This window comes from Vigna radiata, chromosome 5 (assembly GCF_000741045.1).
Source record: "Vigna radiata var. radiata cultivar VC1973A chromosome 5, Vradiata_ver6, whole genome shotgun sequence".
NCBI classification, from domain to species: Eukaryota; Viridiplantae; Streptophyta; class Magnoliopsida; order Fabales; family Fabaceae; genus Vigna; species Vigna radiata.
In genome coordinates, this window is record NC_028355.1 from 11,044,678 (window position 1) to 11,058,638 (window position 13,961).

General features: G+C 34.4%; 1 protein-coding gene across 3 annotated transcripts in view; it reads left to right on the forward strand.

The window, feature by feature from the left end:
- The window catches only part of LOC106761866 (callose synthase 10), a 61,925-nt gene extending 48,440 nt beyond the window's left edge, over window positions 1-13,485 (forward strand). For all 3 annotated transcript variants that reach the window (XM_014645446.2, XM_022780604.1, XM_022780605.1), the window contains 17 exons: window positions 2,542-2,653; window positions 2,834-2,953; window positions 3,437-3,552; window positions 3,654-3,737; window positions 4,236-4,348; window positions 5,402-5,454; window positions 5,540-5,716; window positions 5,808-5,855; window positions 6,848-7,006; window positions 10,636-10,749; window positions 10,847-10,935; window positions 11,032-11,190; window positions 11,533-11,635; window positions 11,909-12,028; window positions 12,209-12,259; window positions 12,386-12,568; window positions 13,117-13,485. In XM_014645446.2, the coding sequence (XP_014500932.1) occupies window positions 2,542-2,653; window positions 2,834-2,953; window positions 3,437-3,552; window positions 3,654-3,737; window positions 4,236-4,348; window positions 5,402-5,454; window positions 5,540-5,716; window positions 5,808-5,855; window positions 6,848-7,006; window positions 10,636-10,749; window positions 10,847-10,935; window positions 11,032-11,190; window positions 11,533-11,635; window positions 11,909-12,028; window positions 12,209-12,259; window positions 12,386-12,568; window positions 13,117-13,353 (2,038 nt within the window). In that variant the 3' untranslated portion in view covers window positions 13,354-13,485. The remainder of the gene's footprint in view (window positions 1-2,541; window positions 2,654-2,833; window positions 2,954-3,436; window positions 3,553-3,653; window positions 3,738-4,235; window positions 4,349-5,401; window positions 5,455-5,539; window positions 5,717-5,807; window positions 5,856-6,847; window positions 7,007-10,635; window positions 10,750-10,846; window positions 10,936-11,031; window positions 11,191-11,532; window positions 11,636-11,908; window positions 12,029-12,208; window positions 12,260-12,385; window positions 12,569-13,116) is intronic.
- The last annotated feature ends 476 nt before the right edge of the window (window positions 13,486-13,961 follow it).

The window sequence follows — 13,961 nt, forward strand, 5'->3', positions numbered from 1 at the left end:
CGGACCAAATCGGGACACCATTGTTGAGGAGCTGGCAGGGGTGCGACAGAAGGGGAGCGTCGACGAGGACATCCGGGAGTTTGAAATCCTGGTGCCGCAAGCATCTGGAAAACCAGATCACTCCTCACTCAGTACCCCTGTCGAGCTTGGAACTAGCGTTACGACTGGTGTTGAGGCTGATGTCGCCACGGAGCGAAAACCAGATTCGTCCTTGTTGATTTGTGCTCAGTTGGGTCTTGAGCTGACAATATTGAACAATGATTGCTCTCTTTATGACATAGTGACAGAATGAAAAGCTTCTGCAAATAGAACAGTCGATTCCAAAAGCGATAGTTCTATGCAAAAAAAGAGTGATGAGGAGATTTTGAACCCTCGGGAGAGGAGGATTATGGGTGGGTGTAGTGCTGCACTTAATGATGTTTTTCTTCCCTACTGGAATCAAGATGATGTGTATGGGGTTTTTGGGGGAGCTCATTGTGTGATTAAAGGGGGTTACAGTTACGTTGTTGAGTCTTTGGGAGAAGGAATTACAATTCACTTGAACCACGTTGTAACAAATATGTCATATGGTATCAAGGAACCACATTGTAACACTATATTTCTCGGTTTGTTGAGGAGGGAGGAGGAAAGTGGTATGGCTGTTGCCAAGAGCGACAACAACAGTGAACCTTGTACTTCATACAATTGTTACAAAGTAGCAGCCTTGACTGAGACCATATTAGACACAAGTCAAGTCTCTAATCTAAAAGACCGGAATGTTCTCAGGGAGCAATTGGGTTGGGGACAGTTTGGTGTCATAAGGGCATATTCGGACAAGTTAATAAGAGAGGTTTTGGCATGCAAATCAATTGCTAAAGATAGGTTGGATACTTCGGATGATTTGAGGAGTGTAAAACTTGAGATGGAGATAATGGCTAGGCCATCCGGTCACCCCAATGTTGTGGATCTCAAAGCAGTTTATGAAGAGGTTTATGAAGAGGAAGGCTTTGTTCATTTGGTGATGAAACGTTGTACTGGAGAAGAGTTTTTTTAGCTATCAGAGAAGCATGAATGGTTTTCGAATCTGAAGCCAGGATTATCTTCAGGCACCTTATGCATGCGGTTTGGTATTGTCATGAAAGCAGGGTTGTTCATAGAGATTTGAAGCCTGAGAACATTCTCTTAGCAACAAGATCCTCCTCATCTGCTATTAAATTGGAAGATTTTGGACTAGCAACCTACATTAAAGAGTCGGGTCAAAGTTATAAAATCAAAGTTTCTACAGCAAATGGCCACAAGTACTTTGGAGCAACGACTGAGGAGAGAAACAGGAGAGGTCACTGCTTTATGTTCAGGAATGTCAGGAAAATAATTGGGGCTACTGTCCTTATTGCATTAGTGGTTGGTAAGGCAGCCATAGATGGTCAAATCTTGAGCTATTCTGATCATGTTAAACATGCCTTGAAGGTTCTCCAAAAATTTGTTGGGCAGGATTCAGTTCCAGAACAGGTTGCTTATGTGGTGATTGATTGGGTAGCCTGCCAAGAGCACCCAAATAATGTTGGAGGATGGATGATGAGTGGACTACGAGAGTCTGCTCATATCATTGACATAGTGAGTAATGGAAATGATTATATTGCTGAAGTGGAGACATGGGAATTTGCACGGGAACAGTCAGACACCGAAAAGGATGAAGTGAGGGATATAATAAAGAGACTTGATGCAGTGTGGTTAGCTGAAGTTTCCCTTGCTAAGTCTATTTCTGAAATGTTGGAAGTTACTAGAATTCAAGAATGGAAGATATTGGAGGAGGATTTGCCACCACCCAAGCCTCCAGACTTGAATTGGAGGGTGTCACCTGGGAAGAGGAGCATTACGGCAAATAACAGTTCCCTAACTTCAACCTTGAGGACAAGGTTGATTTTGAGGGGTAAAGTAATGTTAGGAATAAAAGAGAGTAAGTTAGACATGTGTGAGACACGTGTAGTATGTTATAGTTTGTTAGAGGAGAGAGTATAAATAATAACCCAAATAGGGAGGGAGGGGTATCAGATATTTTGTCCCTTTTGGGTAGAGACCGGATCGTTGTTCCAGTGGAGGAAGGGAGGCTTCCTTGGGTGGGAATACTCACTTGTTATTTCTCTTCATCTATACTTTACATAATAATACAGTTTATATTCATACAATTGCTTCTTTCTGTTGAGAGTGTGTGAGTGGTTTTCCATCTGTTACGGTCCGCCACTAACTCAGCTTTCTGTAATTTTTATTTTCTTCTGTGGTAACTTCGCATGTTCAGCATGTTCTACAAAAGTCTATTCTCAAGTAAAGCATTATCACTATCTGTTTCTAATAAATGAATTTTGCAAGATTAGGGTCTAAACTAAAGATTTTAAGTGAGGACAATTGACCTATCCTTTATATTTAAAGGAATAGAATGGGACTCATGTCAATTTTTTTTTTCAAGAATAAACGGTTTCTTTATTACAATTTCAGTTTTTCATTTTTTTTCAATACTTTTTGTGCTATATATTATGTAACATGAAGTTTTTTATTCATTATCAGGAATGAGGCACTTCGAGTTGCTTTTATTCATTCTGACGAACCATCTGATGCAAATAGTTCAAAAGTGTTTTATTCAAAGCTTGTCAAAGCTGATATAAATGGAAAAGATCAGGTGGAGAAAAACTGTATATACTAGTATGAGATATAATATTCTTGCGTTGTCAATTAGAAGTTATTATTCCATTCTAATTGAAGAAAATACTAGTTTTGTTTTATATATTTTATTTTTTACTGTCTTGTCGTCTTGTTTTTCATTTCTATAACATGTTCTTTATTTTCACCTTGTACATAGGAAATATATTCTATTAAACTTCCTGGAGATCCAAAGCTTGGAGAAGGAAAACCTGAAAATCAAAACCACGCAATAATTTTCACTCGTGGTGAAGCTGTTCAAACTATTGACATGAATCAGGTGAAGACATTTCTCATATGATCATTTGTTATTGTGTTCTCTTTGCCATCTTTTATACATTTTTTTATTACAAGATGTTTTAAATTTTTGTACAAGGATAGATGAAAAGGACATAAGGCAAAGCCCTTTTTAGCTCTATGTTTTGTCGTGTTGGAAATATGTCTTAATTGTATACTTTTCTTTTCATCTAAATTTTCATATTTTGGTTTTTCCACTACAAGGACAAAAGACTTAATTAGCTATATAAAATCTGGTTAAAGTTTTCTTATTTGGTTGCACTGTTCAATTATTGAATATTTAAATTACTTGTATTCATATTTTAAATTTGCATTTCTGTCACTTAATACAATGTAAAAATGTAGGGTATGTTCTTTGTATTTTTTGACTTGGCAAAATATGTCATTAACCAGACTGTTGTAAATGAACTTCATATTGCGGAAATTAAGTTTATGTAATTTAATCTGATAATTTGAATTTTTGAAGGACAATTATCTTGAGGAAGCAATGAAAATGAGAAATCTTCTGGAGGAGTTTCATGCTAATCATGGCCTTCGCCCTCCAAGCATTCTTGGAGTAAGGGAACATGTTTTTACAGGAAGGTTTGGCATTGACATTTATATGTATTTGATAAACAAGGTGGCACTATTGAGGTTTCACTGTCTTTATCTTTTTTATATATTGCGCTTCATACCTGCTGCAGTGTTTCATCGTTGGCTTGGTTCATGTCAAATCAAGAAACTAGTTTTGTAACCTTGGCACAACGAGTTTTAGCCAATCCTCTCAAGTAAGTTTAGTTTGAGGTTGATTGTCAATGGAAAAGCAATATTTTCTCATTATTTAAAACTGGCCAATTCATAGCATAATACATCTGGACATTTATAACCAACAATGCCTATGGTTTTATACAAGCATAACATTGTAACCATGCCATTTATTCATGCATTAATTTGGTGAAATTACAATCCAATTAGCTAAAGTACATGGCTGAATATTATCTTGCTTTAAACTACATTTATGTGATCATACACGACAAGCTTCAAAAGAAGCTAAACACCCCTGTACAGAGGAAGTTGGTACCTATTAAAAAAGAAGCTTTCTAGACCAAGTATTAATCACCAAAATATTTTAACACCGTGATATCAGCAATGGTGTTATGCATTGATTTAGTAGAAGATATGGCAATATCTTCATTTTCAATTTTATATTGTATGAAGCAATGCATTTTTGTAGATCTTTTGAATCAATTCATCCTTTTTCTTAATTGGGAATAAAAATATTGCAGAGTTCGTATGCACTATGGACACCCAGATGTATTTGACAGAATATTTCACATAACTCGAGGAGGGATTAGTAAGGCATCCCGTGTTATTAATATTAGTGAAGATATATATGCTGGTAAGAATTATATTGTGATCTATTTTCGTTTTAGGTCACCATGAAATTTTCATCTTAAGACATGCTGTGTTCTTTTAAATCTGATGGAATATTAGGATATAATATTTTTCATGCATAAAAGGGTATTATCGGGTCAGTTAAGTTCATATCTAGTTAAGAACTAACCTATTACAATGATACCTGCCATATTTTCCATGAAGATCATGTTTTCAAAAAATGATCAATGCTATTTTGAATGAGTGGCAATCAAGGTAAAAGATAAGATCAGGAACAGAGAAATTTAAAGTGTACCTATTAAGGAAAACATGAGAGAATCTACTTAAGATGTTTTTGTCATTTGAGGAAAACACCAAAGAGTCCCCAAAAGTAAGTTGATCAAGAGGATGCCAATCCAGTAATCACAAACTACAGGAAGAACATGAAAACTCTTGGAAGACAATTACATATAAAAACTGGCTTAAAAATGGAGTTTAATCTTTCGTTGAACTTAAAGGCTTTATGATAGGTATTCAGAATTTCTAGAGAATTCCTAGACAGGTTCTTGGATGTTTTACTAGAAACATTGGATTCTTACCAATGTGGTAAGAACAGGAACAACCACGTACAACACTCAAGGTCTTTCGAGAGGATCTGTCTCTCCTTTTACAAAACACTCCAAAACTACATACAAAAACCCAATATAGACCATATATAATAGTCTGTTATACAACACAACTGCAGGAGGCTATAACTACCTGCTTCCGTTATTTCTTCTAACATAGACCTTGTCACTAAACCTCTCACTTTAGTTTTTAATTTTGAAGAAATAAAATAAAAAAATAGCATGAACAAAGGTAGACAATGAGTAATTGCTATCAAATTCATGATATACTTTTAAAATGTAATATTATAAAATGCATAGGATTGGAGCTTGTCTCTTATTACCTTCTGTTAGGCACAATGGTTACGATATTCTACTTTGAATTCTTTTACCTTCCTAGTGCCTTTTTAGTTTTATGTTGTCCTACTTTTTGTGTAATTAAGCTTATGGATTCAAGTCTTGGTATACTACAGGTTTCAACTCCACATTGCGGCTTGGAAATATCACACACCATGAATACATTCAGGTTGAAAATATACGTAGCTATTGGATGCTTTCTGCATTTGGTTCAGTGTAACTCTTTCTCTTATTCTAACCGATGTCTTCTGTAGGTTGGAAAAGGAAGGGATGTTGGGTTGAATCAGATCGCACTCTTTGAGGGAAAAGTGGCTGGTGGTAATGGAGAGCAGGTTCTTAGCAGGGATATTTACAGGCTTGGACAACTTTTTGATTTCTTCAGAATGCTTTCTTTCTTCTTCACAACTGTGGGTTATTATGTCTGCACCATGGTATAGTTCTTAGGCTCTGAAATTTTTGGTTGAAAATGAGAAACATTGATTTGTCTTGGTTGTCTAATAAATTTTATTTTTATTCTTGCAGATGACAGTTCTTACCGTATATGTATTCTTATATGGAAGAGCATACCTGGTAATTCAACAGAACTTGTTCAGTTATCTTTCTGTTTTGCACCACTTTTTGAACTCCTATTTTTATGTAGAAGGATTTAAATAATATCCTCATGATTATTTGATATCTATCTCCCTCTATCAAATTTTCTTTTCTACACCAATAAATTTATTGGCTTGCTATTTACATAAATAAGTTGATGCTATTATTTCTATGTAAATTTGCTGAAATGATCTTTTCTTTCTTTGTAACTTGTTAGACTTGAGAAAGATACACAAGATATTAAAATATATTTGAGAGTGTGTTTCCCTCCCTTAGGATCTCATTTTTGTAATCATTTTGGATACATCAGATACAGTGTATGAGAGAGAAGATAAGAAAATTCTAAGAGATACATCTAGGAACTAGGTTCAGCACAAAGCACACGGTATCTTCAATAAATGCCATTTAGGACTATTTATTCTAAAAGTTGGATTAACTAAATGTTTCTCGAACATCAACTATTGTCCCCAAAAGGGGTGTATTTTTTAGATGCATAATTATATATAAAGTGAGTTGCATACCATGTTATTTTTTTGTTTTTTGTGATCAATTAATAAAACTCTTACTGTAATTATTCGTGAAATTATTCACTGGCATTCAATATAGCTATTTTTAGTTATTAGATTTCAGAACTAAAATTTGGCTTTACGCTTTATTCTGTAGTACTAAAATCACTCTTGCACTGACTTGTAACGGCAATTTAGTAGCAGATATGCTTACTCTTTTATCTTCCCATGTGTAACAATCCTATGCAACAATTGGCAAGTTTTATTATTCAGTCACCTTATAGCATTTTGAAATTAATAGTTAGGTAAAGATTTCATTTTCATCTGGTTTGCGTGTTATATCCGCAATTGTGATGCAAACAATTTGCTGAAATTTATCTAAACTCTACAATTTGGCTGTAAATCTGTACTTTTCGCTTTTCCTTAAAAACTGATTTTCTTCCTTGATGATGCTTTCTCTTTCAGGCATTTTCTGGTCTTGACGAAGCTGTCTCAGACAAGGCAAAATTGGCGGGTAACACAGCACTTGATGCAGCTTTGAATGCTCAATTTTTGGTTCAGATTGGCGTTTTTACTGCAGTACCAATGATAATGGGTTTTATACTTGAGTTAGGACTGCTGAAGGTTAGTTTACTTGTTAAGAATGTTATAACTGTGATTGTTCCTGATGCATTTAGGAAGTTTTATATTAGCCTTGCTGTATTTGTATTCTGTATTTTTATATTAGCCTTTTTCTCTCCAAAATTCTAAATAGATCATTGGTGATGATCAATCTTGATACGATTCTGTCAAGTAAATCTTTTCTGAATTTGAATCTTCAGGAGATATAATAAAAATAAATAACAAAAGAATACAGAATAAGACAGAGACGGAGAGCCACAATCTAGCATATTGATAAGTCTAGTGAAGATTCGCCACAAAAATGTTAATCTTTGATAAGAGTCAGAGTTTTAATCCAAGAACTAAGAGATTTAAAAGTGTTTACATTAACTTAAAAGTGTTTACATTAACTTTTGATACCTTTATATATAGGCACATAAGTTTAAGAAAACCTTTAAACCCAAAAATAAAGCCCAAAGCCCTAACAAGGCCTGCTCGCCAGCTAACCCAAATTAGTTTGCCCAACGAATTTAAAATTAAAATAACATTTCAAAGTTTTTAATTTCCTAAATTATTTTTTAATTGAACTCATGATCTTCATGTTCTTTAAATTCCCTTCATGGAATATTATAAGAATCAAGGAAATGTGTTTTAAATCTTGGACTTTGTCATAAATCTTTTGAATTGTAAATATTTTTCTTCAAGTTCTTTTCATATATGTTTCACGAGATAATCTTCTATTATACCCTCTTAAAGAGATTTTGTGCTTAAAAGATGTTAATCTTTGATAAGAATTAGAGTTCTAATCCAAGAACTAGGAGAATTCTTTCTAATAATGTAAATGCATGTAATATGACTCAAGTTTTTACATTAGCTTTTGTACATCTATATATAGACACATAAGTTTAAGAAACCTTCAAACCCTAAAATAAAGCCCAAAACATAAAACACATAAAAATGAAAATTACAGATGCAAATTTTTTGCCTAGTGAGGCTTGCTCGCCTAGTGAACACAAATTAATTTGCCCAACGAATTTAAAATTAAAATAAAATTACAAATTATTTAATTTTCTAAATTATTTTTCAATTGTGCTCATGATATTCATGTTTTTTAAATCCCTTCATGGAAAATTATAAGATTGAAGGATACGTGTTTTGATCTTGGACCTTATCATAGATCCTTTGAATTGCAATTGTTTTTTCTCAAGTTCTTTTCATATATGTTTGAGGAGGTAGCCCTCTATCAAATCTGTTAATTTCTAGAATGATGCTTGGCTTTTTAATAGTTCTATGTCTCAGCATCTTGCCTCATCTTGTGTCATTTTGGGTCTAAGGTTCGTGATGCCAAGAATGGCATTGGTTGGCACATCATAACTTCTTTAAGCAATATTGAGGATATGGGTAACATCAATTTCATAGTTATTACTAAAGGTTGATGAACCTGTTTGGATGATGGACTTAATATGAAGTCTGCTTGAGCCTGTTAATACCAGTTTAGTTTCTGATTCTTTGGGAAGATTATCTGGTAGCTAAATCTTTAGTTTTTTGGATGTTGTTACATGATCGTTTCCATCTAACAAATATTTCTTGATACCATATGAGGCATTAGCTTATGTTCCAGTTTCACTTTATGCAATCTTCACGAGGAATCTTTGGTCCTGGTTAAATTTTGTTTTTCCTATTTTCTCTTGTTTTTTCTCTCTAAAAGAGCTAGCCCTATAATTTGTGACATTAGGCTTACCATAACCTTCGTTGTTTGGATTAGTTGGAAAGCTAGAAATCAAGTGACGTTGATGGCTGTCATCCTTGCAAAAGGGATCTCTAAAGCTAAAATCTATAAATACTTCTAACTTGAATGTGACTCCTCTTTAGTTTGCATTACTGTGGAGGTTGAAATCTAGTTGGCAGAAGGTTCTTAACATTTACAAAGATGTGGAGTTTAGAGTCTCCCATATCTTTCGTTAGGGTAACAAATACACTGATGGTTTTGCTGACATTGGTCTTGTTAATAGACTGGTTTAGAGTCTCCCATATCATGTGTATCTATTGGTAGCAAATAAGTTTGTCCATAACACTGAAAAATGTCTTTCGTGTCTGTAGATTGTCCACTAATTTAGTTTCTATAAAAAAAAAATTGCAGAGGGTCTCTCATGTAATGCTTGAGAGTGAATGACCTTTACTACATTCAGGATAACAATTTTCTTATTGGAAGTCACCCCCTCTATTTGAGTCTCCCATGACAAACAAAGAAAAAGCTTAATCCTTCCTTTGTCACCTAGGACACCTTTCTTTTTCAGAAAATAAGTTTAATTGTGAGGTGTGTTAGGTTGCTAAACACAAGTGTGCACCTTTCTTTGTTAACAAATAGAATGAGCTCTTTTCCCTTGTTTATAATGATGTGTGCGCTCCCTCTAATCTCCCTAATATGCTAAATTGAGTTTGAAACATGTTTCCATAGTATGGCAAGATATTGCACTGTATGAGCAATGTTCTCCATGGTTGCCTTTTACTGTTGGCTTTCCTCAAATATTTGATTGCATGAAAGCCCCTTTTCATGTCGTCATTGCAAAGCTTGTGTTGCAGGTTCTTCCATTAAGCATGGTAGACTTTCCAATCTCTTCAGATATTGATATTGATCTAGTTCACAATCAAGTCAAAATTTCATGATTTTTTGATGTAGAGATAATCCAATTTGGTATTAAACACCCCACTTTGAATTTCATAACAAAGCAACAAAATCCTTTTTCTAAGAAAAGGTGCTATTTATGTAATTCCAAATTTCTCTAGCAGAGGAAAGCCACATCGAGGTCATGATCAGTGAATCCCCATCCCAAATCCCAATATAGGGTGGTTTGACCCTGGTCCTTCACAACTAACAGATTTGGAAGGAAAGGTGGGAGAGGTTGTAGGTTCAACTCTCCCAACTAGTAAAATACTAACAACTAACATATGCGGATCAAAAAAAAAACTTAGATCTACTCAAAATGTCATTTTCGGAGGGTTACCTACCTTCTGCTGTTGTGATTGCTGGGATGAGGAGCGTCTTTCGGTCCCACCATTATATTCAGGAAAGGCAATGGCAGTAGCTGGTGGATGGTGCAGCGGAAATAGAAACCTCAAGATTGGTAGCTCTAATACCAACTTGAATAGTGAGACGATAAAGAAATATTTCATCAATTACATCCTCAACTCCTCAGTTTTTAACAATCACGTTGTCTTAAAAGAGGAAACAAAATCTATTGGAATGACTATTGGAATGAATGTGTAGATTCTAAGGATAATTTTGTCCTAATAATTCCTTACATCAAAACTGATCCAAATAAAAAGTATGGCTAGTATTGCCCAGTTTTGAACTGGTTATTTCTAAAACTTGTCTTGAGGGCTGTAATTGAACTGGTTTGCAATGTTTATTCGTAATGCCAGTTTTGGCGAAGGGTTCCTGGTAGAATTGATTGTTTTGGTGTGGTTTTGACTACTATATTTTCTGTTATTACATTTATCAAATATGTTTCAGTTTTATTTATAGAACTTGTTCTTCTCATTTTCTTTTTCCCTAATCTTGCTGCTATAATTCTACATGGTTGAGGCCTTTATAAAAATGTGATTCTATATACTCTATTCTTACATGGTCTGTCTCGTGAAAATGTTTGCAGGCTATTTTCAGTTTCATCACAATGCAACTACAGTTGTGTTCTGTCTTCTTCACGTTCTCATTGGGAACTAGAACTCACTATTTTGGACGTACCATTCTCCATGGAGGTGCAAAAGTAAGTTTTTTTTTTTTTTTGTGTTGACTTTTTTGGAAAGCTCACATTTATAGTTATTATGAGTGACTTAGATTTGTCTTGGAATTTTTTACCACAGTATCGAGCTACTGGTAGAGGCTTTGTTGTCCGTCACATAAAGTTTGCTGAAAATTACAGACTATATTCTAGGAGTCACTTTGTCAAAGCGTGAGAAAATTTTTTCTTGATTTATAATTTCTTCCTTTGGTTGAGGTTGAAGGAAACTGTATTTGCATTGATTGTTAATTATTTGCAATGCAACAGGCTTGAAGTGGCACTGCTTCTTATAGTTTATATAGCATATGGGTATGCAGAGGGAGGTGCTGTTACCTATGTTTTGGTAACTCTTAGCAGTTGGTTCCTTGTCATTTCTTGGCTTTTTGCACCTTACATTTTCAATCCCTCTGGTTTCGAGTGGCAAAAGTAAGTCACCTGCTACTTGATTCCTTCATTGTTTTTAATGTTATATTTTCTTGATGGTAAAATACCTAATTTGGCCCTCCAAAATAGTATAAATGTTAGTAATATATTAAAATGTTGTTTCAAATTTATTTTGGATGTCAAACCAATCCTTCTGGTGGACCAATTAAAAGTGGCATTTGATGACTAATTTGATATGAAAGGATTAACAAATGAGTGTTCTTGATTTTTTAGTTGATTGCAGCTAGATTTTTAAATGGGTCCTTATGTTTTTGGAAAGGTTCTGAAATCATACTACTGTTGGAAAAATTGTTGATCATCCTATTCTGATTTGGTGATAAACAGGACTGTGGAAGATTTTGATGATTGGACAAGTTGGCTTCTTTACAAAGGAGGCGTAGGGGTAAAAGGAGAAAATAGTTGGGAGTCTTGGTGGGACGAAGAACAGGTTAACATTTACTCTTTCACTTGATTGTAATAAGTTTGGGGTCAAAATGGAGCAATGCACAAGTTGATTGAGGGTTTAGTTATTCTAAATGAAGCAACACTTTTTCACTCGAGCTATTAAAGGAATTAACATTTAAAGGAGTTAGTTAAATTTTCAACCATATACACGTATATACAATCTCTGTTATTTTTCATGTACAACATGCTAGAATAACCTTCATGCGGATGCCGGATCTATTAATTTAAAAACTAATAGTGCTCACATTTTATGCAGATGCATATCCAAACTTTGAGGGGTCGCATTTTGGAGACAATTTTAAGTGCAAGGTTCTTCTTGTTTCAGTATGGCATTGTGTATAAGCTCCATCTTACTGGAAAAGATACATCGCTTGCGGTAAAAATCTTCATCTATGGAATAAATATTTTCATGTATTTAGTCCTTGTATAAAGCATAATATAAATTTCTTCTTTCATCTTTGTACTAAATATATGTTCTTCTCATTTGTGAAAAGGGTTATGGCTTCTAGTATTTCGTTAATAAGAGCTTATATACTGTCTTTGATATTTTTTGTAGGTATATGGATTTTCGTGGGCTGTCTTGGTTGGAATTGTCTTGATATTTAAGGTTTGGTCTTTTCCTAATAATATGATCTTTTTCACAATTTCTGTTTTTATGGGCAGCATATTTATCTTTTCCTTTATGTTTTTTAAACACCTTATTTTAGTATTCTAATATTTTCTTGCTTTGCAGATCTTTACCTATAGCCCAAAAAAGTCAGCCGATTTTCAGCTAGTGTTGAGATTTTCCCAGGGAGTCGTATCTATCGGCCTTGTTACAGCTGTGTGTCTTGTTGTTGCCTTTACTAGACTGTCAATAGCTGACCTTTTCGCAAGCATCCTTGCATTTATCCCTACTGGATGGGGAATCTTATCTGTAAGTTCTAATTTATTTCTATATGAATTTTAATTTTACAATGGGTCTGTGTTGGAAAGCTACCTTAATTGCAGCCTATCGGAATTTGCTATTAGTAACTAGAAAAGGCCCGTATTTTTGTGCCCCTAATCATTATTGAATTTCGCATTGAGATTTGTCTCATATGCATCCATATGCTGTAATACTTTAAAATGAAAAAGGTTGTTGATATTTTCAAGAACCAATAACGGCGTTCCATAAAAATCCTAATCTTTATAATAAAGTGTGATGGTTGGAATTATTGCAAGGGTTTTCCCTAAAAGTTCTCACAGGAATACAATATTATATGATTGTAGTTGTGGTATTATTGTCTCAACAATTCACCTAAGTAGTACTGTAAAACTCATTGATCACTCTTATTTGGTGCCTCAGATTGTCAGTCATTCTAAAAATCTTTTTTTTTTTTGGTGAATCACACTACCATTAAATCTTCTAGGAGGAGAAATCAACGGATCCATTTGAAGCAAGTTACAGCTTCTAACGTTTGTTAAATTTTCTACACTTTTCAGGTAGCAATTGCGTGGAGGAAGATAGTTTGGAGTCTCGGATTGTGGGATTCTGTCCGTGAGTTCGCTAGAATGTATGATGCTGGAATGGGTGTGATCATCTTTGCACCAATAGCATTTTTATCATGGTTTCCTTTCATTTCCACTTTCCAATCTCGCCTTCTGTTCAATCAAGCCTTCAGCCGTGGTCTTGAAATCTCTCTCATCCTTGCTGGAAATAAAGCCAATGTTGAGGCTTAGGACTTTCCATCTTACATTGTATACATGCGGGGCTTGTATATTTTAGATGTATATTATTTTGTAGTTCAGTGTTGAGTTTTTTTGTACATTTAGTTTAAAAAAAATGAAAGATGGTTTTTAATGGATCTCTTAGTTTTTCTTGTTCATAAGTTCAGTTTCCACCATTATACATTTTGTCCGGTTGGCTTAGATGCACACCAGCAACGGTGGCAAACAGATGAAATACCCATTCTCTCGTTTAGTTCCATATTACGCCTCCAGTCTTTTATTAAAAGATATCTATTGGCTTGTTTTAAACATATAGTGCAATATCTTGTGGTCAAGGTATTAAAACTAGCATAACGTTCGTTAGATGGCATGAACAAAGTGAACAGTTTGTCTTTTACATTCAATGATCTCCATCAACAAAACACTGTCCATGTTCACTTTTCCTTCACACTTTTTGTCCTGGATATTTTTTCCTTGAACTTAAATATTTTCATCCAGTTAATTTTAATTTATTGATGTATTCTTCTTTTCTGTTAGTTTTACCACTTCCTTTTTCTGACTTCTGTTACTAGGTTACTGCACTATGATTTATGATGTTTGATTTATCATGAATTTATTAT